General features: G+C 51.1%; 1 protein-coding gene across 1 annotated transcript in view; it reads right to left on the reverse strand.

Annotated features, from left to right (window-relative positions):
- Camk2a (calcium/calmodulin dependent protein kinase II alpha) overlaps positions 1-27,780 on the reverse strand; it is a 63,755-nt gene that overhangs the window by 18,636 nt on the left and 17,339 nt on the right. The window contains exons 3-13 of the mRNA XM_032886176.1: positions 22,235-22,294; positions 18,082-18,136; positions 17,235-17,300; positions 17,061-17,133; positions 13,625-13,727; positions 11,971-12,054; positions 11,765-11,859; positions 10,918-11,040; positions 10,535-10,618; positions 9,032-9,074; positions 5,040-5,080 (exon numbers count right to left, since the gene is read on the reverse strand). Of these exons, the coding sequence (XP_032742067.1) occupies positions 5,040-5,080; positions 9,032-9,074; positions 10,535-10,618; positions 10,918-11,040; positions 11,765-11,859; positions 11,971-12,054; positions 13,625-13,727; positions 17,061-17,133; positions 17,235-17,300; positions 18,082-18,136; positions 22,235-22,294 (827 nt within the window). The remainder of the gene's footprint in view (positions 1-5,039; positions 5,081-9,031; positions 9,075-10,534; positions 10,619-10,917; positions 11,041-11,764; positions 11,860-11,970; positions 12,055-13,624; positions 13,728-17,060; positions 17,134-17,234; positions 17,301-18,081; positions 18,137-22,234; positions 22,295-27,780) is intronic.

Genomic DNA, 27,780 nt, shown 5'->3' on the forward strand with positions numbered 1-27,780 from the left:
GGGTCCTCAAAGGCCTGTATCTGTCTCTATTGATCTAAGCTCTGAGCTGAAGGCCAAGCTTGGCTTCCACTAGGGCTGACTGCCATGCTTCAGTCTAAGAGGAAAGTTTGGCTCGTATCTTAGATGCTGGCTGCCTAGTCCTTTTAGGGGACAGCAGGGTGCTCAGACCCGAGATGAACCCCAGCCTCTCCATGGTTTTCTACTAAACAAACCCTGCTCCTAGGCACACTGTCACTTGAGAAGTGTGTCTTTTTAGTTTTGTTCCTCGTGAAACCCAAGGCCATATGTATGCTAGACAAGTGCTCTGTTATTGAGTCCTGTACAGGAGAGCAGGTCCCCTCTGAGGACTTTGATAAATTTTTCTTGATGGAACCTGGTCATGTCCACTTTCAAGAATATTCTTGGGTGACCCCGCGGGCACCTTGACAGTCCCTTGTGTTCATGACTTCTCAGCAACTGTGTTGTTCTGCTCCTTTATGCTGATAGAGAGACTGAGGCACAGCCAGAAGTATGGAACTTAAGCCTGCTGTCCCTGCCAGTTGGCCTAGTCTAGTCTATGCAGACTGTCCCAATCTGGTGTTAACTATAGGTCCAGGGAAGAAGTGGGGACAGTGTAGGCTTCTTCTCCTTCACTCAGTCCTCAGAGCCAAGCATCTTGAAGATTTGCTCATAGGTAGACTACAGGTCCTGAGTGACACTTACATCCAGAGAAGACGGATGGGAGCCCTGAGAGGAATGGTAGTCTTCACAGTCTCTCTCGGAAGTCAATTGCCATGCTAAAGGGAAACATAGGTGCTGAGAGCAAAGCTCTTTCTTCTGCCCGGGACTTCTAACAGACTATCCTCAAAAGTTTGTGCTGTCCTAGATACCCTTCCTTCTGAGAGCCAGAAGCCCCTTGCCTACTACCCCATGAAGAGAGTAAAGGAGAGACTAAAGGTCTCTCTTTAAAAGGTCTCTCCAGTGTAGGCCTATGCAGCATTGAGCACTGGATATGCCTTGAGACTCAGGTTAGATTTGGGGCTTCTTGCTTGTATATTCCAGTAAACATCTGTATGCTAATGTATACCCTTTAACCAGGGCCTCCACACACTGGGCAATATACCTCTCTGGAGCTTTTTATCTCATGTGTTCATGGGACATGACTCCTACACAGGTGACTGGGTAGTATGGCTTCATCACAAAGCACGATATGACCCTTTCTTCCTCTCTCTCTTCCTCTCTTCCTCTATGCCCCTTTCTTCCTCTCTTTCTCTCTTCCTCTCTCCCTCTCCTTCTCTAGGCTGGCCTCCCTCCATGGCTACAGCTTGGCCAGACAGTGTGTAGGGAAGGGGGACAGGCTGACACAGCCCAGCTGTCAGCAGAAACCCAAGGAGACCCACACGGACCGAAAGGTTCCAGGCGGGACATGAAGAGAGAACACAGGGCAGAGACTGCATCAGATTCGGACGCACAGTGACAGGATGGGACATGGGGGAGAGGTGGACAACGGCACGGATGGGACACCAACAGGGCAGTGAGTGGGGTGAGGGGTGGGGACAGTGGACTCCTCCTATGGAAACCAAGCCTAAAGGAGGCCAGGGCTGGACCCTGCTCCGTGGGGACAGTGACTCTATCTCCTAGAATGACAAATGAGGGTGACGGTTATCCCGCCTGACCAGCACTTGAGAGTTGGGGGTGAAAGTGAGGGCTGTCAGCAAAAGCAGGGTTACTTCTCCTAGAACCTTAGAGCGGGCTCTAAGGTCAACAAGGGTTGCCGAAAAGAATCACAGTCCATCTTGGCCCTCAAAAGCCTGTAAAGACTCAGGAAGTACAAGAGTGAGCTCCTGTCAGTCAGGCCCAGTCACTTCCCTTGGTGACAGAACAGGCTGCACAGCCCCTCCAGTCAAGCTCCACATGGAGCGATTCGTCTCTCAGCACACAACCGTAGAAATGGTGTGGAGAGAGCACAGATTCTTAAAGGGAAACCTTAAGCTGGGGGCGTGTCTGTATGATGCAGCTCCCAGAGGCCTCTCTGGTGAGACCACCTCACCAGGCTTTATAAACAACTCTGTGCTCTCCTGGTAGAGATAGCAGGACCAGGGCCAACCCCTGGGAAGAAGCATCAGTGAGGCTCCGACTCAACCCCATGGCTTTTGGACTTGAGGATTTGAGTGCATAATTGCTACCTCCCCCAGCCCTGGTAGCTTCTCTGCTCCATGGAGGAACAAGGTATAGCCAAGTACCCCAAGTCCTAAGTCAGCCCCCAATTACTCTTCCCTCCTCCATGTCTAAGAAGGGAAGGAAGCTGAGGTAAGGAGAGGTGGCCAGGCCAGGGACAACCTTTGTGTTTCTCTTTAGTCACATCTAGACCACCCTGAGAAGTCGCTTAGGGTGCGACCTGCCCTGAAAGAAGCAGGCACATTTTGTCCAGCTGTGCTCGCTAGAAATCACCCCGGTAACTAGCAGAGTACCTTGCAAAAGCAATTCTTAACCTTGGCCAGTGCTTCCTTCTGCCTCTGTCCAGGGGCGGCTGGATCTGCAGTTTCAGCGTTAGCTCTAGCCCAGCATGAATCTCTCCTGATCCCAAACCCAATGGCCCTTCCATAGTCTGCCAGGGCCAATCCAGACCAGAATACCTCAACTCAGCGGCTACACCTCATGGATAGAGAGGGTCCCAGCCTCTTTAAACCTGCAGCCCCATACAGTACATCCCTCTAGAACCATAGGGAGGGAACACTGAGTCAGGACCCTCAGAGAGCAGAGCAGGGTCTACCATAAGATGTCTGTTAACTGTGGGACAGATTGTTAACTTTTCATCTGGTTCCTTGAGCATGCTTTGTTTTGAGAGAAAACAAAGTCTGACACGCAAAACAGGAAAGATATCCCTGATCTTCTGGTGCACATGAGCACTGTTCACACTCTCAGCCTGTGTTAGCCCAGCTGATCCTCACAACCATCCGAGGAGGGAGAGAAGGAAGCGCAGCCTCGGGACTTGAACCAGCTATGCCCCCAGGCGTCAGTAGCCCACCCTGTTCTGTGACCCAGCATGATGACTCCAGCGTGGAGTTGTTGAGCTTAAAATACTTGCAGGAGAACCAGGACTTTGAAAACCGGGTCTTCCCCTTTCTAAATCTCTCAACTCCAGGGCCCCCCCTAGAATATTTGGGTCCAAAAAGTTCATTTTGAAAAGCATTGATTTTTATCTAATAACCAAATAATTATGTACAGTCTTAATGGCAGAGACACATTCTGAGAAATGTATCATGAGGTGGTTATGTCATGTCGCCATGTAAGCGTCTTTATGCCTACATAAATTATGTCATTATGTTACTATATAGGCACTTAGACCACTATATAGGCACTATAGTCCACTATATAAGCACCTTAGACCACTATATAGGCACCATAGTCCACTATATAAGCACCTTAGACCACTATATAGGCACTATAGTCCACTATATAGGCACCATAGTCCACTATATAAGCAACTTAGACCACTATATAGGCACCATAGTCCACTATATAAGCACCTTAGACCACTATATAAGCACTATAGTCCACTATATAGGCACCATAGTCCACTATATAAGCACCTAGTCCACTATATGGGCACTTAGACCACTATATAGGCACCATAGTCCACTATATAGGCACCATAGTCTACTATATAAGCACCTTATTCCACTATATAGGCAACACAGACCACTATTTAGGCACCTTAGGCCACATGATATCTCTAGTGATCCTAGACTCCAAATCCACACAGCACGTTACTATACCAAACACTGACGGCATCTGGTAAGTACTATGTCTCTCAATAAGTCTAAGCATGTCTAAGTATGGCGAGGGCCTGGCGTAGCGGTGCACACCTGTGAATCCAGCGCTCTGGAGGCCAGGCCAGGAAGATGGGGAGTTTGAGGCTGGCTTGGGCTGCACAGTGATTTTATCTTTACAGAGTAAAGGAGGGGAGCAGTTGGGGCAAGGTACGGTAACACCGCTAGGCCACAGGAGCTTCTTGGCTCCACCGTAATCCTGGAGGGTCACCATTACATATAAGGTCTGTCTCTGCCTGAGCATCGTTACACAGCATGTAGCCACGGCCCTCAAGCACACACGATGAGACAGGAGAATGGTTAGATTGGGAAGAAAGGTTGCTTTTGGGGGGGTGTGTTTTCAGAGCTGAAATCTTAGAAATTATCACCAAGTCCACATCCCACCTGAGGCACCTAAGAGAACCTGAGGTGGGAAGGGGGAATGGGCAGAGGGGAAGCCCAATTCCAGCCTGAGCTTCTCCCCCATGCAGTCCCAGGCAGCCCATAGCCATTCTGATAGAAGCTGTGCAGCCACCAGTGCACACTGAATGGCCACCCAGGCCATTCAGCACCTCACACCTTCTTATGCCCTGGGTGGGTTGGCACAGAGCCCAGAATAAAGCAGTCTCCGGGGACGAGACCCCCGACTCCCACCCCACGAGGCATTCAGGTAACAGAGAAGGAGAGGGCTGCAGAGAGCAGAGGGACTAGGCCTCAGAGAGCAGAGGAAGAAGTGAGGAAAAACAGGAAAGAGGGGCCAGAAAGTATGGAGAGAGGCAACTTGGGCATCAGGGGTGGGCACAGGGTGACAGGCATTGGTGGAAAAGAGGGATCCCAACGCCTGATGAAATAAATAGCTGTCCATTCTCCAGGGGCCTTTCAGGCTACACTAGTGTACGCACAGGCCAGGGCCCAGCCAGTCCCTCACATCTGGGTAGGAGGAGGTCACCTCAGTGACCATTTCTGTCCCCTTTGCACCTCTGCACAGTTTTCCAGTCCCATAGAGGCCCAGATCTACCCTCCTTAAGATCTGCCCCTCTCCTGTGCTGTGGGCAACCCAGGCCACCTGTCACCCCCAATCTGCTCTCAGCAAACTCGGTGAGAGGTGGGCACCAGAGCACAGACTGGGTGATCTGGGGAGGGCTTTATCCTGGATGTGACATGTCACCATTGGTGAGGCCAGGGCTTGTCTGAGGCCTGACAGCAGGTCTCTGCCAGAGTCAGGCCTGCTGGCTCCTGGGGACTTACCTTCACGCCATCATTCTTCTTGTTTCCTCCACTCTTCCCTCCTGTGGTGGAGAGAAAGTAGAGGGTTAGCAACACCAGGCAGGGCACTAGGGCCCACAGCGTGAGGAAGAGCAGCATTTGCAGGCAGCAGAGCAGCCGGCTGAGAGTAGTGGAAGGTGGACTGTTGGAGCAGAGTCGGCTTGGCGGCCAGTGAGAGACTTCCTTCTCCTTCCACGTGTCTTCTTCCACCGTCTACTCCCTCGTCAACAACCCACAGGGTGGGCCTGGGATCCCCAGTTCTCAGCAGTCCCAGGGATAGCCCTGTGACTTTGGGGCCTGGAGAGGTGTCCAGTGTGCCCCGGGACTGAAGGGTTGCTGTTTCAGCCTGGGGATTCCCTCTGGATCCCTGACACCAGTGCTGTTGGTGGCCAACTCAGAAGCCTGCAGTCTGATTGAGAGCTGGAAGCTCCCTGCTTTGGCCCCCACCTGCCCCGGCCTTCTCTAATTTTAGCCCCATGCTGCTGCTGAGGTCATGTGTCAGCCCTGCCTACTCACTCTGGACAGCTGCGGACTGCATTTTGCTGGTGACAAGAAGCAGATGTCCCCCTGCTGGGGCCCACCCCTGCCTGAGCACTCATCCCCTGCCTTTCTTCTCAAGCAGTCTAGGCCCAACTAAGCTCAACCCCTGGAATCCCATTGTAGAGCTGGCTGAATCCTGGTGGTAGACAAAAACCCAGCCACGGCTCTCACAGAGGCTTGTACCTTGCATTTCCCTTACCTCCCTCATCTCCTGACTGGAGCCCTGGCAGTGGGCAGGGCAGTGGGTAGCATGAACGCCCAGCCCTGCCCTGCTGTGTTATCTGGACACTCTAGACTTTTAAAAAATGCCTTAAATGAGACACGGCTCTGTGAAGTGCTTAGCACAGCATTCAGGGTATATACAGTCGGTGCTCAATTACAGCTCTGGTTAGTCCTTCTCCAGAAAGCCCTAAGAGGGTGAACTGGGGATGGGGGTGGGGACACTGATGGCCATGGGGCTCTGAGGGGTGAACTCCCAGGTAGCCCAGCTCTTAGTCCTTGTATAACTCCCCCGGTAACCTGTCAAAACTCCCAAGAGGTAGAAGTCATTTCTGTCTGAAAGGACTGGAGTCTGTCTCTCCAGGCTGCACAAGTGGGTACAGAAAGACCAGCAGGGGAGTGTGTTTGCCTTGTAGACTCTCAGTCCAGTGTTGTACAGGTTTGTGTCCAATGTAGCCAGACTGGCCCTGATGCACTGTGTGACCTTGTTCTGATCTTCCTGCCTTCATTTCCTGAGTCCTGGGATTACAGCCATGTGCCACCATACCAGACACACACACACACACACACACACACACACATGCATGCACACACACACACACACAGGCACACACACATGCATGCACACACACACACACACACACACACACACACACACACACACATGGCACACACACACACACACACACACACACACACACACACACACACACAGGCACACACACACATGCATGCACACACACACACACACACACACACACAGGCACACACACATGCATGCACACACACACACAGGCACACACACACACACACACACACACACACACACACACACACACACACACACACACACACGTTGCTGTTGGGTTTGGGCTTTGTTGTTTTGCTTTGTTTCTCTAGACAAGGTCTCTCTGTGTAGTCCTGGCTGTCCTGGAACTCGTTTTGCAGACCAGGCCAGCCTTGCTTTTTTTTTTTTTTTTTTTTTTTTTTTAAGATTTATTTATTTAATGGAAGTACACTGTCGCTGTCTTCAGACACATCAGAAGAGGGCATCAGATCCCATTACAGAGGGTTGTGAGCCACCATGTGGTTGCTGGGATTTGAACTCAGGACCTCTGGCAGAGCAGTCAGTGCTCTTAACCACTGAGCCATCTCTCCAGCCCTAGCCTTGCTTCTTATTTGTTACTGGAGATAGGCTTCATGCATTTCGGGCAAGCACTCTACCATCTAAGCTACATCCCTATATCCCAGACTGATTTTCAAAATATCACAAAAACCTGGAGTGAGGGGTGGAGGGTCTGTAAAATCTCTTGTTTTGTTTTGTTGTTTTGTTTTGTTGTTTTAAGCTGCTATGTGTGTCTTTGTGTGCACATGTGGAGGGTAATGCTAGATACCTTGATCACACTTTTCCTTTTTTTTTTTTTGACAGAGTCTCACTATTTAGCTCTTGCTAGAACTTGCTATGTAGAGCAGGCCGGTCTCAAACTCACAGAGATCCACTTGCTTCTCTGCCTCCTGAGCGTGGGGATTAATGAAAGACACACGCCACCAGCTCCTCCATATTTTCTGAGACAGGGTTTCTCACTAAGCCTAGGGTTTACTGGTCTGCTAGACTGCTGGCCAGCTAGCCCCGTCTCCCAGTGGTTGGGATTACAGGCAGGGACAGACACTAGCTTTTCACATGGGTGCCAGGGATCTGAACTCAATCCACACACTTGTCCAGCAAGCCATTTCCCACAGAGCCATCTCTCCAGCTCCCAAATCTCCTGATTTTTAATGATTAGTAATCTATTCCCCAATTTTTTCTTTTATTTCTTCCTTTTTTCTTCTCTCTTCTTCCTTTTTTTTTTAATTGGAAACCAAAGACAGATCCAAAAATCTTTCTTTCTTTCTTTTTTTTAAATTTATTTAGTTATTTATGTATGCTTGTGTGAATGTGTATGTACCACATGTGTGAAGGCCAGAAGAGACCATTAGAGCCCCCAGAACTGGAGGCAGTTGTGAGCCTGCATGTAAGTCCTGAGAAGTAAGAAGTACATAAGAATAGTAGGTGCTCCTGACTGCTGCAGCATCTCTCTAGCACACCCCCCCAAACCCCAAACAAACAAAGAAAGAACCACTTCTTACACGGCCCTGGCCTATGGAGCAATAGAGCATGGGCTCTGAGTCTGTGGGCTTTGAGGCTGGTACTTTCCAGGGTGCTATAATTGTAAAACAACAAAACAAAACAAGCCGAGCCAACCCTCCATCCGTCCGTCCGTCTATGCGGCTTTCACTTGTGTTCAGTGAAAGGAATGGCCAGAACCATGTCTCAGGAGAGTTCAGTGTGGATGAAGCCCACACCTAAAGCTGGGCTTCCCTTTCCGGCTGGATAGGTTGGACCCTCCTAGGGGACCCTGCTCAGAAGCGACCTCTGGCTTGGGCCTGTGTCTGTCTGTCCAGCAATCTGAGCTGGCCTAGTCTCAGTGCCAAGACCCCTTTAGTGAGCCCTGCCTCTTTCACTGTCTGTTCCTTTGCCCCGTTAGCATGCAGGACTCCCCAGGGAGAGGCCTTAAGCAGCACTGGCCTGTCACTAACCCATGTGCCAAGAGGAGTTGCTAAGCTCTGACAATAATCCCTTTCCCTCCGGTTTAGAGCTACATGCCCAAGTACTTGGGCTCTCCCTGCCTGAGAGTTTCCTGCTCTGGTCTGACGGGTAACCCGGCTGGTATAAAAGCTCCAGCGGAGAACTGGTCAGACCTGTGCTGAAGGCAGGTTCTGCCTCTCTCTCGTTCTGAGGAACCAGGGAGGAGACAGAGCACAGGTTCCTGTCATCTCCACATGGAAAAAAGGGCTAACCCTCCCTGCCTTGTAGTGAAACAACGTGAGCTGAAGCCAAGGGCCTGGACAATAGGTCTCTAACATTAGTGCTCCCTGCGTCTGCCTCCTTCCTGCTGGATTAGACTCCAATAGCTGTCTTCCCCTCTCTGGCCTGGCCTGAGAAGCCCAGTGCTGCTGTAGACTGGGGAACCAGACTGAACCTCTAACTAGGCATTGGTTTGCTAGCTTTTGACTTCTCCTCTTTCCTTTCTTCCTGCTGATCGTGGTGGGAGAGCTAAACCTAATTCTAGGGTCTTCTGCAGCCCTGTCTCTGTGGACACCCAGCTACCCAGCAGTGTAATGGAATCCAGCAGACCTGTGCAGGGTGTACAGGGGACGCTAGCCCCATCACCTACCGGAGAAGTTCCTGGTGGCCAGCATAGTGGTGAGGATGGCTCCCTGAAACAGACAAGAGGGGCCCAAGAAGAGGCACAGGTGAGGGGAGGAGCGTAGACAGGAACAGAAGGACATGGCAAAGAGAAGGCAGTGTGCCCTTCAGAGACAAGCCAAAGCCCTCCCCTACCCCTCCACTTGACCACATACCACCCTCTAGCCCAGAGCCCATCCACTCTCCCTGGAGAAGGTAGCTTTGGCAGGCCCAGCTCTTGAGACAGATACCATTAGGTCCCACGGCCTGGCCAAAACTAATGGACTCAAGAACATTCTGGCAGAGACTCTTAAAGTCTTCAGGAGTTTCCTGCTTGGGTTGGGAACGCAGACAATACTTTTGCTGCTAGGCTTGGGGGAGCTGGCTCTAGAAGCAGTCCTTCCCTCCATGGCCCCTGGACCAGACCAGGAGGATATTAATGTGAAGAAGCCCTCTCTGTTGAGGAAGGACTAGAAACCATAGCCCAACTGATCCTTGTGTTGTGACATTAAGGCCTGACTTGGGCCATCTCCAAATCCAATAGCTCCTCACGTTAAGAATCAATCGCTGAAGGGGTTGGGGATTTAGCTCAGTGGTAGAGCACTTGCCTAGCAAGCTCAAGGCCCTGGGTTCGGTCCCGGCTCCGAAAAAAAAAAAAAAAAAAAAAAAAAAAAGAATCAATCGCTGATCCCCACACTTGGAAACTTCCTCTGTGACACTTCCCACTGGGTGAGAGAGAGACTCGGTTCCCCCTGACATTGAGCCAGACACCACCCCCTTTGTCCTAGGTCATCATCCTCCTTTCCAGGTCTGGAAGCAGTGGGTAAGGGGGTTCCGGGTGGGCCAGGGCCTCAACCTGTGCCCTCATCGTCCTGTCAGACGCGACGACAGCTGTCTATCGTGACAGTGCCTTGCTGAGTGCAGAACATGCTCAGGACCCACCTCGAAGCCGCAGGGGCTTTCTCAGGCCTTCCAACCTATCTCTGATGCGTTCATCCACTCTTCCTCCGTGCTCTGCAACTGGGGTCTTTCTCTCAGCAGGGGTTTCAAGTCTCGTCCCATGTTGTCCCCCAAGCCCCGCCCAAGCTCTCTTAAGCCATTTGTGGTCCTCTAGAAAGTAGCGCTCACACTTGCAGACATGTGTGCTGGCTATCCTTCTGTCTGGGACATCTCACCATTGTCACTCTACACCTGCTTGTCATGAAGAGTCAACTCAAATGCCACTGCCTCCAGGAAGGCCACTCAAGAGTCTTCCCAGAATCCTCCAAGTCAGGGAAGGCCATCACCCTGATATGTTACCCACCATGCCTCAGCAGAGTTCTGCTTGTCTGCCCTCTCAGCCAGGGTGCAGACAGGGTAGGATGGGGTCAGATATGCTGCTCGCTCCCCTAAGCCCCTTTAGTGGCCGGCATGCAAGAACGTCCAGTAAACATACATGAAACCGATGAGGAAAAGAGTGAGCCCACGGTTGCCAGGGATGAGGATGGGTTACCTTCAGTTTCCTCCTGGCATTGAACTTCTTCAGGCAGTCCACGGTCTCCTGTCTGTGCATGCAGGAGGCCACAGTGGAGCGGTGCTGGAGAGAGAGTAAGAACTTGTGTGAGCGGAAGGCCTGCGGGGCCACAGACCAGCCCGATATCATTTGAGCAGAAGCTCGTCAATATCTTAAGGAGGATGGCCCTTCACTCTGCTACATGGTGTAGGACAGTTAGGATCGGAGTGCCAGTAAGTTAATGCCAGCGACACTCCCAACGGATGTCAACCCAGAATATCCCCCATTTGTATATTGTCCCTGAGACCCACAGTGAGCCAGAGATTCTCACTGGACCCGGAGGGACTGGGCCTCCTGAGTGGTTGTGACTGATAAAAGCTCACCGAGATCCAGGGGTGCTTGAGAGCCTCAGCGGCCGTGATGCGTTTGGACGGGTTGATGGTCAGCATCTTATTGATCAGATCCTTGGCTTCCGGGGTGACAGTGTCCCATTCTGGTGATGGGAACTGGAAGGGGCAAAGGGGCCAGGTTTGCCTAGCCTGCCCCAGGCCACCCCTGCGATTCTCCAGCCCCTGACTGGCAGGGGAGCAGACAGGGGTTCTCATGCCCAAACACTCAGGTATCCACAAAGTACTCAGAAACACGGGTGACAGAACCAGACTGCTACACTCGAGTCTCAGACGCTAAGCCTCTGCCCTCGGCCTCCCTATGTGCATAACAGGGGGTAAGAGCAGTAACTATGTCATAGCTTTTGGGATAATAACACGTCAAACATTCAGAAGAATGATACAAAAGGGCCCGGTGGTTTAATATATGGAAGAGAGAGAGAGAGAGAGAAAAAAAAAAAGCATGTCTCAGAGCCAGGTGTGGTGGGACACAATGATTACCTCAGCACTCGGGAAGTGGGGGCAGGATGACAGGAGACCTTGGCTACACAGTGACTCTCAGACCACCCTGGTCCCATGAACAGCTTCTGAATATTAGTTAACTATGGACAAATATGTAGATAAATAAAATGCTTGGGGCCTGTCCCGAACCTCTACCTTCTAGTGCCCCACATTTCATGACTTTTAGATCCTAGCCACCATGTGGTCATAGTCTGGCTCTGACGGTCAGTCTCGGAGCATCCCTGGACTTCATCCTCTGCAGTGGTCCTCAGATCTCTGGCCTCTTAGGTCCCTGGCTCTCACCAGAAGGGGAGCATCAGCTGGAGAGGGGAGCAACACTCACATCGTAGGCACCAGCTTTGATCTGCTGGTACAGGCGGTGCTGGTCCTCATCCCAGAATGGGGGATACCCAACCAGCAAGATATACAGGATGACGCCTGGGGAGAGGAGCAGGAGAGGAGAGATGAAGCAGGGGAGTGGCGGGAAGTGGAGAGGGACCTATAGGCCCAGATGGCTGGAAGACAGACAGGCCCTCCAGATGGACTTACCACAGGCCCACAGGTCCACAGGCTTCCCGTATGGGTCCTTCCGCAGCACTTCTGGGGAGAGGTATCCAGGTGTCCCTGCGAACCCTGCTCCCCAGACACACAGACAGGCAGACACACACACAGAGGTTGGCACGTGAGTAGCCTGGAGCAAGACCCTGCAGGAGAGGGGACGAGGATAGCCCTGGAGCTGGAGAACACAGCCCTGCCCCAAAGCTGGGGTTGTACTGTGCCGACCCAGGGGCCTTGGTAAGCTGGCAAGGCCTACATACCAGGCTAGGACCAACAGACAGGTATACACCACACCTACATTCTACTCCCCACTCTGTCCAGACCTCGGGTACATAGTAATCAGTCACAGAGCTCCTTTTCCCCTGGGTTCCAACTTTTACTGTACCCATTACCTATCACTCGCTGGTGGCCTTTAAGAGCTGATCTACTGCCCACACCCCATACCCTGCTCAAGGGCTGCTCATAAGATGTCAGAGCTTTGGTCCTAATTCAGCTAACTCCCGTGTGCGTGCGTGCGTGCGTGTGTGTGTGCGTGTGTGTGTGTGTGTGTGTGTGCGTGCGTGTGTGTGTGTGTGCATGTGCGTGTGCATGTGTGTGTGGATGCATGTGTGCATGTGTGTGTATGTGCACACGTGCATGCGCACATGTGCGTATGTGTGTGTTTGTGTGTGTGTGTGTGTGTGTGTGTGTGTGTGTGTGTGTGTGTTTTCCAGAATTTGGTTTCCTGATCCACCAAGCAAAGAATTAGATGGTCTTACCTTTAATATTTCTCAAAATTGAGAGGATTGTTGGAACAATGAACACCGAGATTATCTTAATTAGATACCTTAACTAGTCGTCTCAGGAGCAGTTACTAGTTGGTGTAGATGTGTGCTAAGCATTGGACTGGGCATGTCACATGCCTACTATTAGTAACCCTCTTGGATTCCCTGAGAAACATGCTACTGTCCTCTTCTAAGAGACGAGGGAAACAAGACTTGGTTAAAACCACACACCTTGTAAGTAACAGTCAGGATCTGAACCCAGAACTCTGGTTCTTGTTTGGTTTGGTTTGTATTAAGGTAAGATGTCATATCTGTAAGCCATATCTGTAGGCCCTGGACTCCCAGTTATTCTGTTTCTACCTTCCAAGTGCTGGGATTAGTGGCAAGCGCTACCACACCCAATTTAAGAGTCCTGGGTCTCAACCACTGGCCACTATTGCTCAGCAAGAAGTACCCAGATAGAAGACGCATGCCCCATCATTACCAATCCCAAGGCATGCTGGGCCATCTGCACTCAAGCACCAGGGCTCTACACCTGTCAATTTCTCCAGACCTTTCCCAAGCTGCTTACTATGTTTCTCCTCTGTGACACCCAGTATCCAGGGATAAGGGGAAGCCTACAGAGTTCCCACCAATGTTTAAGTGAATGCTGCCACAAACAAGATATGCTACCTGGTTCATGAAGGCTCGGTTCCCATACCTTGTCCTGAGGGAGAGAGGTCAGCACTGCTCACTGGCCCAGAGGCTGGCTGGGTGCAGCCTGTGCTCCCTGGGTCCTACACGGCTCAATGGCCATATCATCTTAGTCAGAAGTTTCCCAGGGGCACATATATCACCCAAAGTATGTCCCTTCCCTCCCTGACAACCCACACCCCACTCACCAAACCATGCCTGCTGCTCTCCCTCAACCTCTATGGCCAGGCCAAAGTCTGCCAGCTTCACAGCAGCACCCTTGAGCTTCGAAGCCAGCAACAGATTCTCAGGCTTCCCAGGACCAGGAAGGGAGAGAGAGAAGGATAGTCAGTAGGTTCAGAACTTCACATGCTGCCAGGGGACACATGAAGAATGAAGAATGGCTGAATGGTCCAGGGCCTCACCCCTCCCACACCTCCAGACCCAGGGTTTCTGTGCCCAAGAGGGGGGACTGTAGCAAGACTCTCATCGTTTGCAACAGAAGGATTCTTTCTGTCATAGCCTCCCCCAGGGTTGAGAGCTGCGGCTGAGGGGAGTTGAAACAGAGTAGGGTGGCATAGCCTAACCTCATTCAGAAGCATCTTTTAGTATCAGCACAGTGCTGTGGGTCCACCATCAACTTCCCACTGGTCACCCCAGTGACCTCAGGACAGTGACCTTTTTCCACCCCTTGAAATAGTCATGGCCTTTGTATCCTCTGTGTTTTGTGTATGGCTTGCTCTCAGTCTCATGTCAAGCCCTCCAAAGAGCTCTTTCTCAACCAGCCAGGCCCTCTCCAGTCCCCCCTAGCACCTGTCGTTAACTATGTGTTCATCGTGTATACAAGATGGAGAAAGTGAGGCTTCTGTGTGTGTGACTTGTCACAGCCGTAAGACATAGGTGTCAGAATGCAGGCAAAAGCTGACTCCATCTTAAAGACAATAGGACTTGGATATGGAGCCATGATTGACAAGGGGGAAAGGACATGGTTAACTTTGGACTGTGAATGGTCAACCAGGGTCCCCGGGAGTCCTGCTGGAGAGAGGATGAGAGCCAGAATAGTCACCAGCTATTTCTATAGAGACAGGAAGTTTAAGCTCTGGGCCTCATGTTCATAAAGCAGGACCCAGAGCACTTCTCTTTACACACCTAGACACCATACTGAAAGGCATGCGTCTCTTCGCTGAAGGATGATGGGGCTTGTATGCGAGACTGTGGTTGACACAGTATGTGTGTGTGTGTGTGTGTGTGTGTGTGTGTGTGTCTGTGTGTGTGTGTCTGTGTCTCTGTGTCTCTGTCTGTGTGTCTGTGTGTGCCTGTATGTATGCATGTGTGTGTGTGTGTGTGTATATGTGTCTGCATATCTCTGTGTGTGTGTCTCTGTCTGTGTCTCTGTGTGTGTATGTCTGTGTGTGTTTTGTGTGTGTGTCTCTGTGTGTGTCTCTGTGTTTCTGTCTGTGTGTGTTTGTGTGTGTGTCTGTATGTGTGTGTCTGTGTGTGTGTATGTATGTGTCTGTGTGTCTGTGTGTGTCTGTGTGTCTTCTAGGGCATCAAGGCTGCTGCCTCTGTCTTGGACCCCCAGATTCTTTCACTTGGGCAAGGGGGAGCTAAGAATATGGATTCCACACATAAGATAGTCTCAGCTTTTAATTCCAGTGCTGTGCACTGCTGCCACGGAACCTGGTGAAATGATTTCCCTTCTTTGATGGTTGCTTTCCTCTCAGAGAAAAGAGACAGATACCTGATGTGTAGTAGCATGGTGCCTAGGTGTGTGAACAGCTTGGTGAGCACCAGGGCCCAGTCCCCAAACTTCCTGCTGGGGGCTGGGCTAAAACTCTATAGAGACAGCTGTTGTCTACTCTGACCCCCTTTCCCTAGCAGGGGCCCTACTAGACCTTTCCAAATCCAAAACTAGCCTTAGTCCAAAGAGATATGGCCCTTCTACCTGGCTTGGTGAGGCCTCCTTTGTCCTTAGGAGCTGTGTTCCCAACATGTCCTGTGTCTCAGTAGTGTCCTGTCCTGATTTGACGAATGTACCACTAATTAGAGATTCCAGAGTGGCCTAAATCTGGGCCACCTCTCAGCTCTCATGCTTCCTCTTCCCGAGCATGGTCTGTTACCATAACGAGAGCAGACCCTCGGGGAAAGCCACACTGCCCTGGACTGAGACCTTGCTCCTGGGCCCACCTTCTTGTCACCTAGGCCACAGGTAAGACCACAAGGAGGGCCTAGGGTAGTAAGAAAGAGGTAGGAAGCCTTTTCAGAACACTGTCCCCTGAAGGATGGGAACTGGCTGGTTGATCACCATGGAGGCTATCCAAGTTCCAAAAGCCCTGGGGTCAATCATGGCAGGGATGAGGGTTTGAAGTCCTGGGAAGCCTGAGGGGATCCCCCAATTTCTTTTGCATTCCAAACTGGGGGTTGTAAGTAATGTCTACAGTTGTTAAAGGAAAGGGAGTTGGGGGTCCTGCCAGGGCAACTGCATAGGATGTCAGCACAGTCGTGCTGATGGCCAAGGTCCCTGGACACCTGGCATGCTTGCCTAAAGGGACTGGACCTAGATGGTGGGGTCACAGGCTCTGGGATGAAAGCAAGCCAGGGATCCTTGTCCTTGCTTAGACTCCACTGACATGCATATCTGTGACAAATCCTTGTTTTCTCTCAGTCTGCTTCCTGTTCTGTAAAATGAGGGTTCTGTGAGCTACTCTGCTGATGCCAGGAAGCTGGCACAGGAGACCCACAAGGTCCACACTTACTGGGCAAGGCTGTGTAGCCCATGACAATGCTAGACAGACTTATGAGTGCTGTTCCTTTCCTTCAGATGAGCAAAAGGTGGCACAGAGTCCCTCTCCTCACTCCCAACCCTGTTTTCCTTCTCCTTTGCCTGACAGAAACCCAGGAGCAAAAGTATCAGGGTGCCTCTACCCCAGGAATTTTGTGGTTTCATTTGATAGCATCATCAATGGGGGCAGAGGTTGCCATGACAACTCCTTCTGTAGAGAGGCTGAGTCTCTTGTAAGACAGTCCCACTGAAGGGTCGAAAGTGCACAGTAGTTAATAGCACTAGTTACCCTTCCAGAGGACCAGGGTTCGAATCCCAGTGCCCACACAAAGCTGTACAAACTGCCTGTAACCCTAGTTCAAGTGGGGGATCTGATGCCCTTTTCTGGCCTCCACAGGCACCAGGCAGGTGTGTGGTGCACATAGGTACACACACGTGTGATGCACATACAAGCATTCTGGCAAAACACTCACACACATAAAGTAAGTAAATCTTAAAAAAAAAAAAAATCCAAATAGCTGGAAGGCAGCTGAGAAGTAGACTGAGATCTACTTCTGTTCCAACCCACAGGGCAGCCTCAGTCTAAATTGCCTTGCCTTCCTGGCACAGACTAGACCCCCTGGTAGTCCTTCCTTCCTGAGCTGTAGGTCAGTCTTGTCAGCTGGAAAACATAGCCACCCACCTCCAGGTGAAGCGAAAGGAATTCTGGGAATGCAGATGCAGAGGGCCTCAGCTGAGTTACTGAGGCCCCTCCTGCGGCCCCAGATGGAAGAAATTTGGGTGGCGCCCGTTCTGCTCTGCGGGGCAGGAAGGGAGTAGAGAGGCTGGGGACCTGTGAAAGCTGCTTCTCCAGGGTCACTCACCTTCAGGTCGCGATGCACCACCCCCATCTGGTGACAGTGCAGCACAGCCTCCAGGATCTGCTGGATACAGTGGCTGGAGAGAAAGGGGGAGGGAATCAGGCCCCTTGGGAAGTTGACTGCAGGCAAGGGCACCCTACCTCCAGGCACTTCTGCCAGGCTGCAGCCGGTACTCACCTGGCATCAGCCTCACTGTAATACTCCCGGGCCACAATGTCTTCGAACAGCTCCCCACCAGTGACCCTGGGGAGACAGGCATGACGTCACCCTCCCACTGAGACTCTCGGTGCCACCTGGCCTGAAGGAACCTTCTGGAAATCATCTGAGAAGGGCAGGGCCAGGGACCTTAGAACCTCAATCCCCAAAGGAAGAACTGAATCATGAAGGCCCCTGCGGCCACCTTGTTCCTGTCTCCTGACACAGCCAGGTTTCCCTTACTGTCTCCTTTCTCTCACTGGGCCCAGGCTGGTGGGGATAGTTACTTAGAAGCAATTGTTGGGTCCATGAGACTCCTGGAAGCTTGTGGGCTGTTTGGTTTCTCGCCCAGCTTATTTTTACACTTTTCTATTTATGTTTATATATTTTTCTTATTTTTTTTTTAATTGAGTGGAAGCTATGGAGATTTCCCATGTGCTCCTGCCCCCTCTTCTAAACATCACTGTTTTATAGACCAGACAAGCATCTTCACTGATTCTCACTGCCCACCCAGGAACAACTGAAGCCTGTCATTTCCTTCCTGCCTTGACAAACCAGATTTCAAAATGAAACTTGATACCCCCACCACGGAACGGCAAGGCAGCACCATCACTGGCCACAAATAGAGAAGCAAAAAATAAACTGATGGTACCGGCTGGGATGTGTCTGGTGTTTTAAACAGAAAGACCGACTTGTGCAGCCTGGGGAGGAGCCCATTGGTCAGCCTAAGAGCACTCAGAAACCCTCAGATCAAAGAGTCCATAACGGTCATCCCTGCCCAGGCACCCCGTCTCCCATGGCATATCAAGGTGTGCATAGAAAGACTCACAGATCGAAGATAAGGTAGTGATGCCCCTCCTCGGAGATGCTGTCATGGAGTCGGACTGTGGGCAGGGTCAAAAGCAACTGATTACACAGGGGTTCGCTACTCTCCATCCCCACGGTTCCTGTCAGACTCCTGAAGCTATCATTTCAACCCTCAGTCCAGGAGCACAAACTTTGATAAATAAAGGCAATGGCAAGGGTTTCATTACACCAAGACCTCCAGCATTACTGAGGGAAACTAGGCATAAAGACTGAAGATCTCTGTTGTGTTAGCTTGGTCCTCTCCCTGCTCCAAGCCTCAGTTACTGGGCAAGCCAGAATGGTAAAAAGAAAGAGAGAGGGGAAAACAACAATAACAACAACAACAGACTGTGATTCCAGTCTATGCCTCAAGAGCAGCTGTGTGATGGTGGGTGGGCAGGTTGCTGTGCCTTTCTGAGCCTCTTTTTTTCCTTATTTAGACTTTGCAACATTGTTTCAAGAGTCCCCTGAAGTGCACAGCCATAACCAGTCAGTGCTGGCCCTGGATTGACATCCCCGCCCTACTCCCAGGCTGAAAAACAATAGTGTTTCCCAGGGCTGGAACTGAGGGAGACAGCAGTTGGTTCCTGAACTCTGATGGCTGCGAATTTGTCATCTCTTCACACCTCATTTCCCAGGAACAGAGGCAAGGTTCCCAGGAGCCCAGAGCTCCCTAAATTGCTCCGCTTCTAAAAGAAAGACCCATGGCCTAGGACTGATTCTTGGAAGCTATGTCATGTCAGCTTCTCACAGGCTAGGGTGCCCATCCTTCTCTGTGTCCTGGACACAGGGTAGGGGAGAGCTGGCCGGGACCACGGGGAGTCTTCTGCACAATGCAAGTCACACAGCTGTTGGAATGATTTGGCAGTTAGCACCCACTGGTTTGGAAGCTTCTCCAAATTATGTCGTTTAGTGAAAAAGCCAAGTGGAAAGCTTTGGTGTTCTTCCTAAGGAGATGTCTGAGCTTGGGCATGATGGGAATCTTTCTGGGAAGATGTGGAGAAGTGGGCAGCAGGGAGCCTGGAGGGAGTGGGTGTGAGCCAATGGCCTTGAGCACACACTATCCCAGAGCCCTTGAGCGGCTCATGGCCCCCAGACTTGCACATTAGCTCTACCCTAGGAACATGGTGGAGAGAGGTGCTTTCACAGACTAAAAGGAATGTTCTTGGTTTTTCTCCCCCTTTTTACAGTGTGGGGGATTAAATAAAGCCAAAAAATAAGTATGCTCTACCACTGAGCTGCATCCCCAAGACCTTTGTTTGTCGTTGTTGCTGTTGCTATGTGTTTTTAAAAAGGACCCCTTGTGTAGCTCAGGCTAGCCTCAAACTCACAATCCTCCTGCCTCCAAAGTGCTGGGATCTCAAGGATGGATGTGTCTGAAACGCTGAGCGAAATGTGAAGGCATTCTCTTTTAAAGTTTTGGTCTTGTTTTTATTTACATGTCTCTGTGTGTATGCACACGTGAGGGTAGGTGCCGGCAGAGGCCAGAGGCGTCAGGTCCCCTGGAACGGGAGTTTCAGGGGGCGGTGAGGCAGACACCTGATGTGGGTGTTGAGAACCTAAATCAGGTCCTCTGCAAGAGCAGTAAGTGCTCTTAATCCCCGAGCTCACAGAGGCATTCTTAAACGGTGATAAAAGCTGTTATTGCTTTGGGTGTGAAGTGTCTCCCAAGAAGGTTCATGTGTTAAAGGCTTGATCCCCAGCGAGCAGTGCTGGGGGTGGTGTGTGATTGGATCAGGAGGATGTTAACCCCACTGAATTGATTTATGCTTCCATTGAGAAGTTCATAGCAGAATGGCCTATCAGGGGGTAGAACATGAGACCTGAATATCCTCAAATTCTCTTCCCCATCCCAAACTCTTCATTAAACTCTCAGATTTTTGCATAGCCCCAACCCACTTTGGCACGGGCATAGGACTTCTATAGTCTGTCAACCATAAGCCATACCAAGCAGGAACCAAGAGGCAAAAGGTCTACAGGCATAGCTAGATTAGCCTGCTGAGACCCCTCAGACAGGGCAGTGGACATAAGCAGATAACAGCCCATCTACCTTGCCTGGACTTGCCAAAGCAGGCTAAGAGCCCTTGACGTTTCTCCAGGCATGAAGCCTTCTGGGCTTCTGTACCCCATCTATACCAGGTTAGGCTTCTCTGGCAAGAGTTCATCAGCTTAGGGTGAGCTGTTGGGTAAGGTCAGGGTCTTTCCAGCTCTCCAGCAAAAGCTCTGAGATACTTCTAGCTACTTGCTCAGCTCTGTTCTCCACGAAGAGCCATGTTTACTCAAGCCCTCATTTTTCCAGAGCCTCAAAGCCTGGAAGGGTTCTGGCCCTGTGGTAGAGCCTCCAGTGGACTTGACATTGGGTGAATGAGGAGGAAACAGCTCCATGGAGACAGTAGGAAAGCTGCTAACTGTCATCTCTAGGCTCTTGTACCTCGTCCGGTCAAGATGTCTCCCTGTGTGGATGGCGCAGAGGAATGAGTTGTGTGGGGTCACAGGCAAACCTTGTCTTGTGTGGAGAGCCTGCTGCAGGAATGGGCAGACGGGGCTGTGGGGTGGCTGGGCTGGGTAAAGCTCATTCACTCTGTCATTGCACTGTCATCTATTGAATGTCCATACCCAGCAAGGTAGGAATAATTCTCCAGAAAAATCTGAGTTTTGGAATGGTGAGGCAATGTGTCTAGGGTCAGTCACACAGTGATGGCGGTGTTTAAGCTGCAGGTTGTTATGGCCTGGCCTACGAATTCCCATTATAGATGGGAATGGGAGGGAGAGAGAGATAGATAGAACTCTGAGCTCAGACAGATCCCCTGCCACGTGCAAACCCATCTAGATACATATACGTGTGGTGCACAGCACACACACACAGACACCACACACACAGATACCACACACAGAGACAGAGACACACACAGAGATATACATGTATAGAGACACAGAGAGACATCATGCACACATAATAGGACACACATAGAGAGATGCATACAGAAATTTGCACACATAGATGCTACACATACACAGACACATATAGAGAAACACACAGGTACTACACACACACACACACACACACACACACACCACTCTCCTCCTCCCAAGCTGACAGCCTTCTTGAGAACATAGGGTTTCTGTCAGAGCTCACCGAAACCTTCCATCAGCAGTAAGGGAGGGAGGACTCAGGTGAACAAAGTAAGGTCCAGCTAGGATCCTCCTCTAGCTGTGGCCCTGACCTCTTCTCTGCTGCTGGCCTGTCCCTGGCTGCTGTGCAGGGGAGGGGAGGGGAGGGGCCTCTGATATAAATAGCAGATGGAGCTTTCTCCCTGGGGAAAGTTAACCCTTCCAGCTCAGCTGGGGTGCAGGAGCCTGTTTCCCCTCTGCTGGAGAAGGCACGGCTGTGGAAGCTTGCCCTGGGTGCTCTGGGAACCAGCAGCTTAACTTCCCCTCTATGAGATGCTGTGAGAGCTGTGATACCTCAGCCCATCTCAGGTCCATGGGAGCAGAAGCCACCATGACACGAGATGGCACAGGTGACTAGACAAGGACAGGCACTGGTGAAGAAAGTGGCTCTGAGAGGGCAGCATCCCCACTAAGGTCTCACAGCTGTTCCCTGACAGAACCGGACCTGCAAGCCTTGCTCTTCCTTGACCAGCCTGGATCTGCAGGCCAGACACAGAGGAGGAGAAGGAAGGAGCAGTGAGATAATGAAGTGTATTTCAAGCCCTTCCCTGTGCTCCTATCACCATGAGCTAAGCATCTCCGGAAGATGGCCTCAGTCTAACTCCAGGGCATTAGCCAAGCGCCTGGGGAGGCACGAGGCAGGCAGGAACAGGACTCTGAAGCAGGACAGGGCCACAGATCCAGGCTGACACTGCATGTGGTGGGTCGGGGCCAAGCTTTCCCATGGCCTATTTTCATCTTTCTTTTTCGGCTTCAAGAGTTTTCCTGAAACAGCTTTTCCGAAGGAGGCGCTGGCAGCGTGGGTGGGAAGAAGGGTCCTTTCTTCACCTTCCCCCAAAGCAAGCTGGTCCCGAGCAAGACGCCCCCTTTCCCAGCTCCCTCTGCAGCCTCCATCCCCAGAGAAGAGAGTGACTGCTCCCCACCACCCCACACTGTTCCATGACCTCTCACACCCCTCTGCTCACCGATATTGGGGTGCTTCAACAAGCGGCAGATGCGGGCCTCGCGCTCCAACTTCTGGTGATCTGAAATGCAGGTTCCCGTTTAAATCCCAGAGAAGAGATGACCCTCATTCTGTCTCTATTGTCTTTTCCTCCCAGGGTGGCCCTAGGCACTGGAAAAGGTGACCTATATACCAAGGCTTCTGAGTTCCCAGAAAAGGCAAATGGGTAGTAAGGACCCAAGTGAGCCCCTCTCCCTCTCTAGACTCAGCGATCAGTGCTCTCCGAGGAGATTCTCCTCCAACCCCTTCCTGTATGACCCAACCATCCCAAGGTCTGGAGACCCCGTACAAATCCGTGTAATTCCTCCAGCCTAGTCCTCAGACCCCAGATCCAGGCAGATGAATTGCAGAGTTTTGCCCTTCCTGGTTCTCATCTGGGAGCTACCAGTTCACTCAGCAGGCACAGTCCATCGCCAGCCATCACTCCACACTACCACCTCTCAATGCCATTGGTTTCTTGAAACCACCCCAACTTCAAGCCTGTAAGGACCCTCTTTTGGGCTCTAGAGGGCCAGGCAAGATCTTCATGTCTCACAGTACACACATCTTTGGGTAGGGACTTTGTTGTACCACCTGGTACATGTCAGTTACTTAAGAAGTCACTGGGTAGGTAGATGGATAGATGGAGGATGGATGGATGGATGGATGGATGGATGGATGGATGGATGGATGGTTAGATGGATGAATAGATGGATGGATGCAACAAGCTTCCTAAGGTAGTGACTGTTTTCTTCAAAAAAGCTGTACCCTCCATTTTACAAGACACTGGAATCAAGGACAGAACTTAGTGTGTCCCTCCTCCCTCCCTTGGAACTGGCCCAGAGCCTGTATGCCTGTCAGGACCTCTGTCCAAGACCCTCTGTCTCCTACCCACCTACAAGAGTTCATGTAAACTCTGCTGCCTGTGGTCTCTGCCTCAGGTTGCTAGGAACAATCGTAACCACAAGCCCAGTCAGTGTCTTCCATGGTGACCCGTGGCACAGATAAGGACAAGTGGCCTGAACCAGTGGCAGCCTCAGGGCTGCAGTGGCTTTGCACAGTCTCCCCACAGGATGGCTCCTCTGGAACAGGTTGGTATTATGGAGGATTGCAAGAATGGAGAAAGCTCTTCTTCCCCCTGCTTTTTCCACTACAGCAATTGCTGGCTGCCCTCTGCAGACTACAGAAGCTGAGATCAATGCCGAAATGTGGCTTTGCCATCAGCAAAGCAATTAAGCCCAATTCTGATTCAATAGGCTCAACTCCCCAGCTGAAAATCTGCTGCAGGCTGCGGGGGGAGTGGGGATGAGGCGCAAGGCCAGATTACCTCCAGATACCCTTCTCCCCACACCCTCAGGCACAGGATGCTGGTTCCTAGGCAGAGGAGGGATCCCAACCAGGCCCCTGACCCACATATGCTTCACCTTCACCCACAATGGAACCAGAGAGCCTCAGAGTCAAGGTTCTGCCTATGAGAAGGAATGAGATCTTCTGGCCCAGGCAACACACTCAGAGGGGTGGGGTGCAAGTCTAAACCCAGAACTGTGCAGTTTCCTTTACATGAGATGACTCAGGAATGCAGTCCCATTGATGACGTACTATATACACGGGTGGGAAAAAAAACATTGGTCACAAAACCTTAAACTCTGTCTGGTTGCCAGGCCTCTCTGCTGGAACTGCTGAATGTGACACCAGCCATACAGCTACCCTGCATCACGACTTTCCCCGTTAGCCACGCCCATCTGCTGTGCGTGAAGGGAGCGTTGTGCAGGATTTCATAGCCCCGTTCGTGAAGGTTGCATTTCTAACACACTGAGAGGCTCAGGTGCCGTCGCACTCCAGCTGCATTGCTCCTGACCATTCTGGCTCTGGCGTATGCAGGAAAAGAAAGTGAGGCCAGGTGAGGAAGGCGTGATCCCTTCCTTCCTCAACGTCACTGGTCAAAACAGCAGAACCCTTTCAGAACCTAGAGCTCTGGGGACCTCACTCTTTGACTGACCAAATCTCCATCCTAGCTGTTTGTCGCTGGTAGTCAAGGCCTTTTTTTTTTTTTTTTTTTTTTTTTTTAAGGTATAAATAAGGTCCTGCCACTCCTGGGTGTCTGACTGACTAACCGCTTTCCTAACGTGTTTACTGATACAACCCAAGGTTTTTAGCCATGAAGCTCATTCGCTCTCCGCTCTTTCTGACCTTGACTATTCCAAGCTTCTTTTTTATCTGAGTCTTTGGCTTGCTGTGCCTTCTTCTTGGGGGGTACTCCTCTCCTGGGCCTTCTTATGCTGCTTTCTTCCTCCTCAGACAGACCCAAGTACAATGTCACTTCCTCAGAGCATTTCCCCAGCTGCCTTTTCTAAGATCGTCCCCCTGCCAATCATGTTTCCATCACCAGATCTGACCTTCCTTTTAGACAGAGTTTCTCAATGCTGCAGCCCTGGCCGCTCTAGAACTCACCGTGTAGACCAGGCTGGCCTTGAACTCACAGAGCTCAGCCTGCCTCTGCCTCCCCAGTGCTAGAATTAAATTGTGTGTGTCACCACACTCATCTGATTTCCTTGGTAACACTCCTCACTTCTTCGGCATACCTAGTTTAGAGGTGTATTTCATGTGCCTTTCAGTGTCATTCCTAAGAAAACAGGACCCCCGGGAACACAACCTTGTCCACCAGTCACTGCCTCATTCTAGGGGCCCAGCGTGGAGCTGATGAGAGGCTTATCCAAGCTCCTAGCACAAGCAAGTGCCAGAGCTTCTTGTCAGTTCCTGCTAATAATTGCAGCACCGGTAATCAATGCATGCGTGACTCAGACTCAGCCCACAGTGATGAGACATCCAGGCAAGATCAGAATCTCCACACCCTGCCTGGTACTAGAGAACAGGACTCCTAATACCTAGGCCAGCAATTTGGAGACCTTCACCCCACTCTGGTTGAGTCATCCTTGGGGTATTGAGACTAAATTGGAGAATAGTTGAGTCCCGGGAGTCAGACAATCCCAGCAGGCAGGGCCAGAGCCATCCAAGCATACAGACTTTGCCTCAGAGAGATCAGGCTCCTGCAAGCAGGTATGTGCAGGTTGTAGCCTGCAAGCAGGGGAACACAGAGGAATGATGAATGAGGGAGGGCACTAAGAACGAGAAAGCCCCCTCTCCATACTGGGATTTAAGAGAAATAATCTAAAGACCAGGGTTTCTTAATATATAGGTCTCAGCCCCTTTGCGGGTCAAGCAAGCTTTACATGAGGGTCACGTATGAGATAGCCTACATATCAGGAGAGTGTGGGGAAGCCAGAGTTATGAGACTCAAAGCCTGAGGGCACCTGTCTCAGTGAACCTCAGAGACAGCTCCTGAGCCTAGAGCCTGAGAAGGCCCCTGCCTGACCACTGCAGCAACCACGTTTGTGTGGCCGAAGTTCACAGAGCAGCTGGTGGGAGTCCAGCTCAGAGCACATGGCTGTCATCTACAGCTAGGAGGCTGGCTGTCCTTGAGCCTCTTCAACTCCAGGGTGGAGCCCAGAAGGTTACATTTTGATTTTAAGACTGGAAGTGGGGCCTGTCAGGGATGGAAACAGGCAAAAAAATTTATGTTTCATTTTATTTGCTTACAGTTTCTTTGAATGACACTAGCGGGGTTGGGTTTTGTTTTGTTTTTTGTTTTGTTTTGTTTTGTTTTGTTTTGTTCTTAAGAACTAATCTTAAAATGCATATAAAAATATCCCCCCCCCCCGAGTTGGGAACTACTTGCTAGAAGAGGCCAGGAGGGGAGGGTGTGCCAGGGGAGGCCCTGACTTGCTGGGAGGGGGTGAATAGAAGCCCTGGGTGGGTCTAGCTCCTGCAGTGAGCTGCAGGATGTCACCCCAGAGAAGCAGCAGGAGAAGTTTAGAGATTATTGCCAAATGTGACAGCTGTAAAGCCCCCTGTGGAGGCGAGTGACAGGAGGAGACTGCTCAAGGAATCTCTGCTCTCCTCCCTACTGGCATCCAAAAAGTTCCCATTCCAGTCCCCTGCTCCTAGTCCCCTAGGCAGGGTTACTTTCCTCCTGGATGGCCAAAGTCTTGGTAATGGCTACCTGACACAGGCCAGATTCTGTTCAGGGATGGTTAGTCATCTTCCCAACAGGAGTAATGGCCTCCGTCTCTCAGGGTATGTCCCCTGAGGTAAGCCGGTCCAAGAACTCCAGCATCCAGCGTGATGCTCCCTTCTTATCTTACTTCCTGAATGCTCCTCTTGAGGGCAAAACTTGATCTGTCATTACTGTAGCCCAGGGGTTCTTAACATGTGGGTTGCAGGCCCTTGGGAGACTCAAGCGACCTTTTCACAGGGGTGGCGAATCAGATACCCTATATATTAGATATTTACATTTTAATTCATTACAGTAGCAGAGTTATAGTTACAGAGTAGCAACAAATATAATTTTACAGTTAGGGGTCAGCACAACAGGAGGAACTGTATTAAAGGGTCACAGCATTAGGAAGGCTCAGAACCATTGAATGCTCTAGTCCTATCTCTAGCGTCTCAGGAATTAAGGTAACACCCAGGCAAACAGCAACAGAAGGCTGCTCCAGCCAAGCTTGCCAACAGGAGGCAGCACTCAGTCGGACTTCCTGCCTACCTAGCTCCTTGCCTCTGGACCTTCCACAGGTTTGGCCTTTTTACACTAGTTATGCCAACTGGGGACCCTCAGAACCTCTGCTCAGTGTACAATGCAGAAAAATAAACAGACAGCATTGTCGGCCAGTCAGCCGAGCTAGAGACAAAAGGCAGCAACCACAGGCCAGTCTAGGTCTTGCTGGGAGGCCCACGGAGAACAGTGTGAACACCCAATCCAGCATTCACAGGCCCTCCCTCAGCTCCGCACCTGCTGGGCCCTCATCCAAACACAGTTGCAGCCTTCAAAGCATCTAAACACTGTAACTCTTTCCCAAGATTCTGCAACCACCTCACCCAACAGAATTCTCCTCACACCAAACAGTCCTCAAGGCCTCTCTCTGGGGTGGATGTCAGCTCACATGTGACTTGGTCACCCACTACTGCGGTAAACACGCAGGAGTGACAGGAGTCTTTTGGGCAGACTTTCCAAACTCCAGTGCCCTCGAGCATCTTATTTAGAGGAGAGTTTAACTATTTTAGGTCGGACTAGGCAGTATCTCCCAGGGAGGCTGCGGCTATAAGCTTTAGGAGCCAATGTTCCTCTGCAAGTTAGATTAGACCTTTTCAAAACCAGGCCACACCTCAGAGCACCTATTCAAAGACTGGAATGGTGGGACAGAGGCACGGACAGTTCACCGGCAGCAAGCACTAAGGCCTGGTGAGGTCGCTGTCCTGGGTGCTGAGCACACAGCGGTGGGTGAGTCCTGTCTGCTCTGTTGGGGCTCACAAGTCACCAGGAACTGGGAATTAAACACGAGGCCACAGTGGTGAACAGAGTGGGTTGGGCCACGTGGAAAGAAAAAAACAGCAGGAAGAGAAAAATGGAGACTGAAAAGAGGGTAAAGAAACAGTTTTGAGGATATGACTGAGTGGAGGAGACCTGGAAGG

The sequence above is a fragment of the Rattus rattus genome, chromosome 15 (assembly GCF_011064425.1).
Source record: "Rattus rattus isolate New Zealand chromosome 15, Rrattus_CSIRO_v1, whole genome shotgun sequence".
NCBI classification, from domain to species: Eukaryota; Metazoa; Chordata; class Mammalia; order Rodentia; family Muridae; genus Rattus; species Rattus rattus.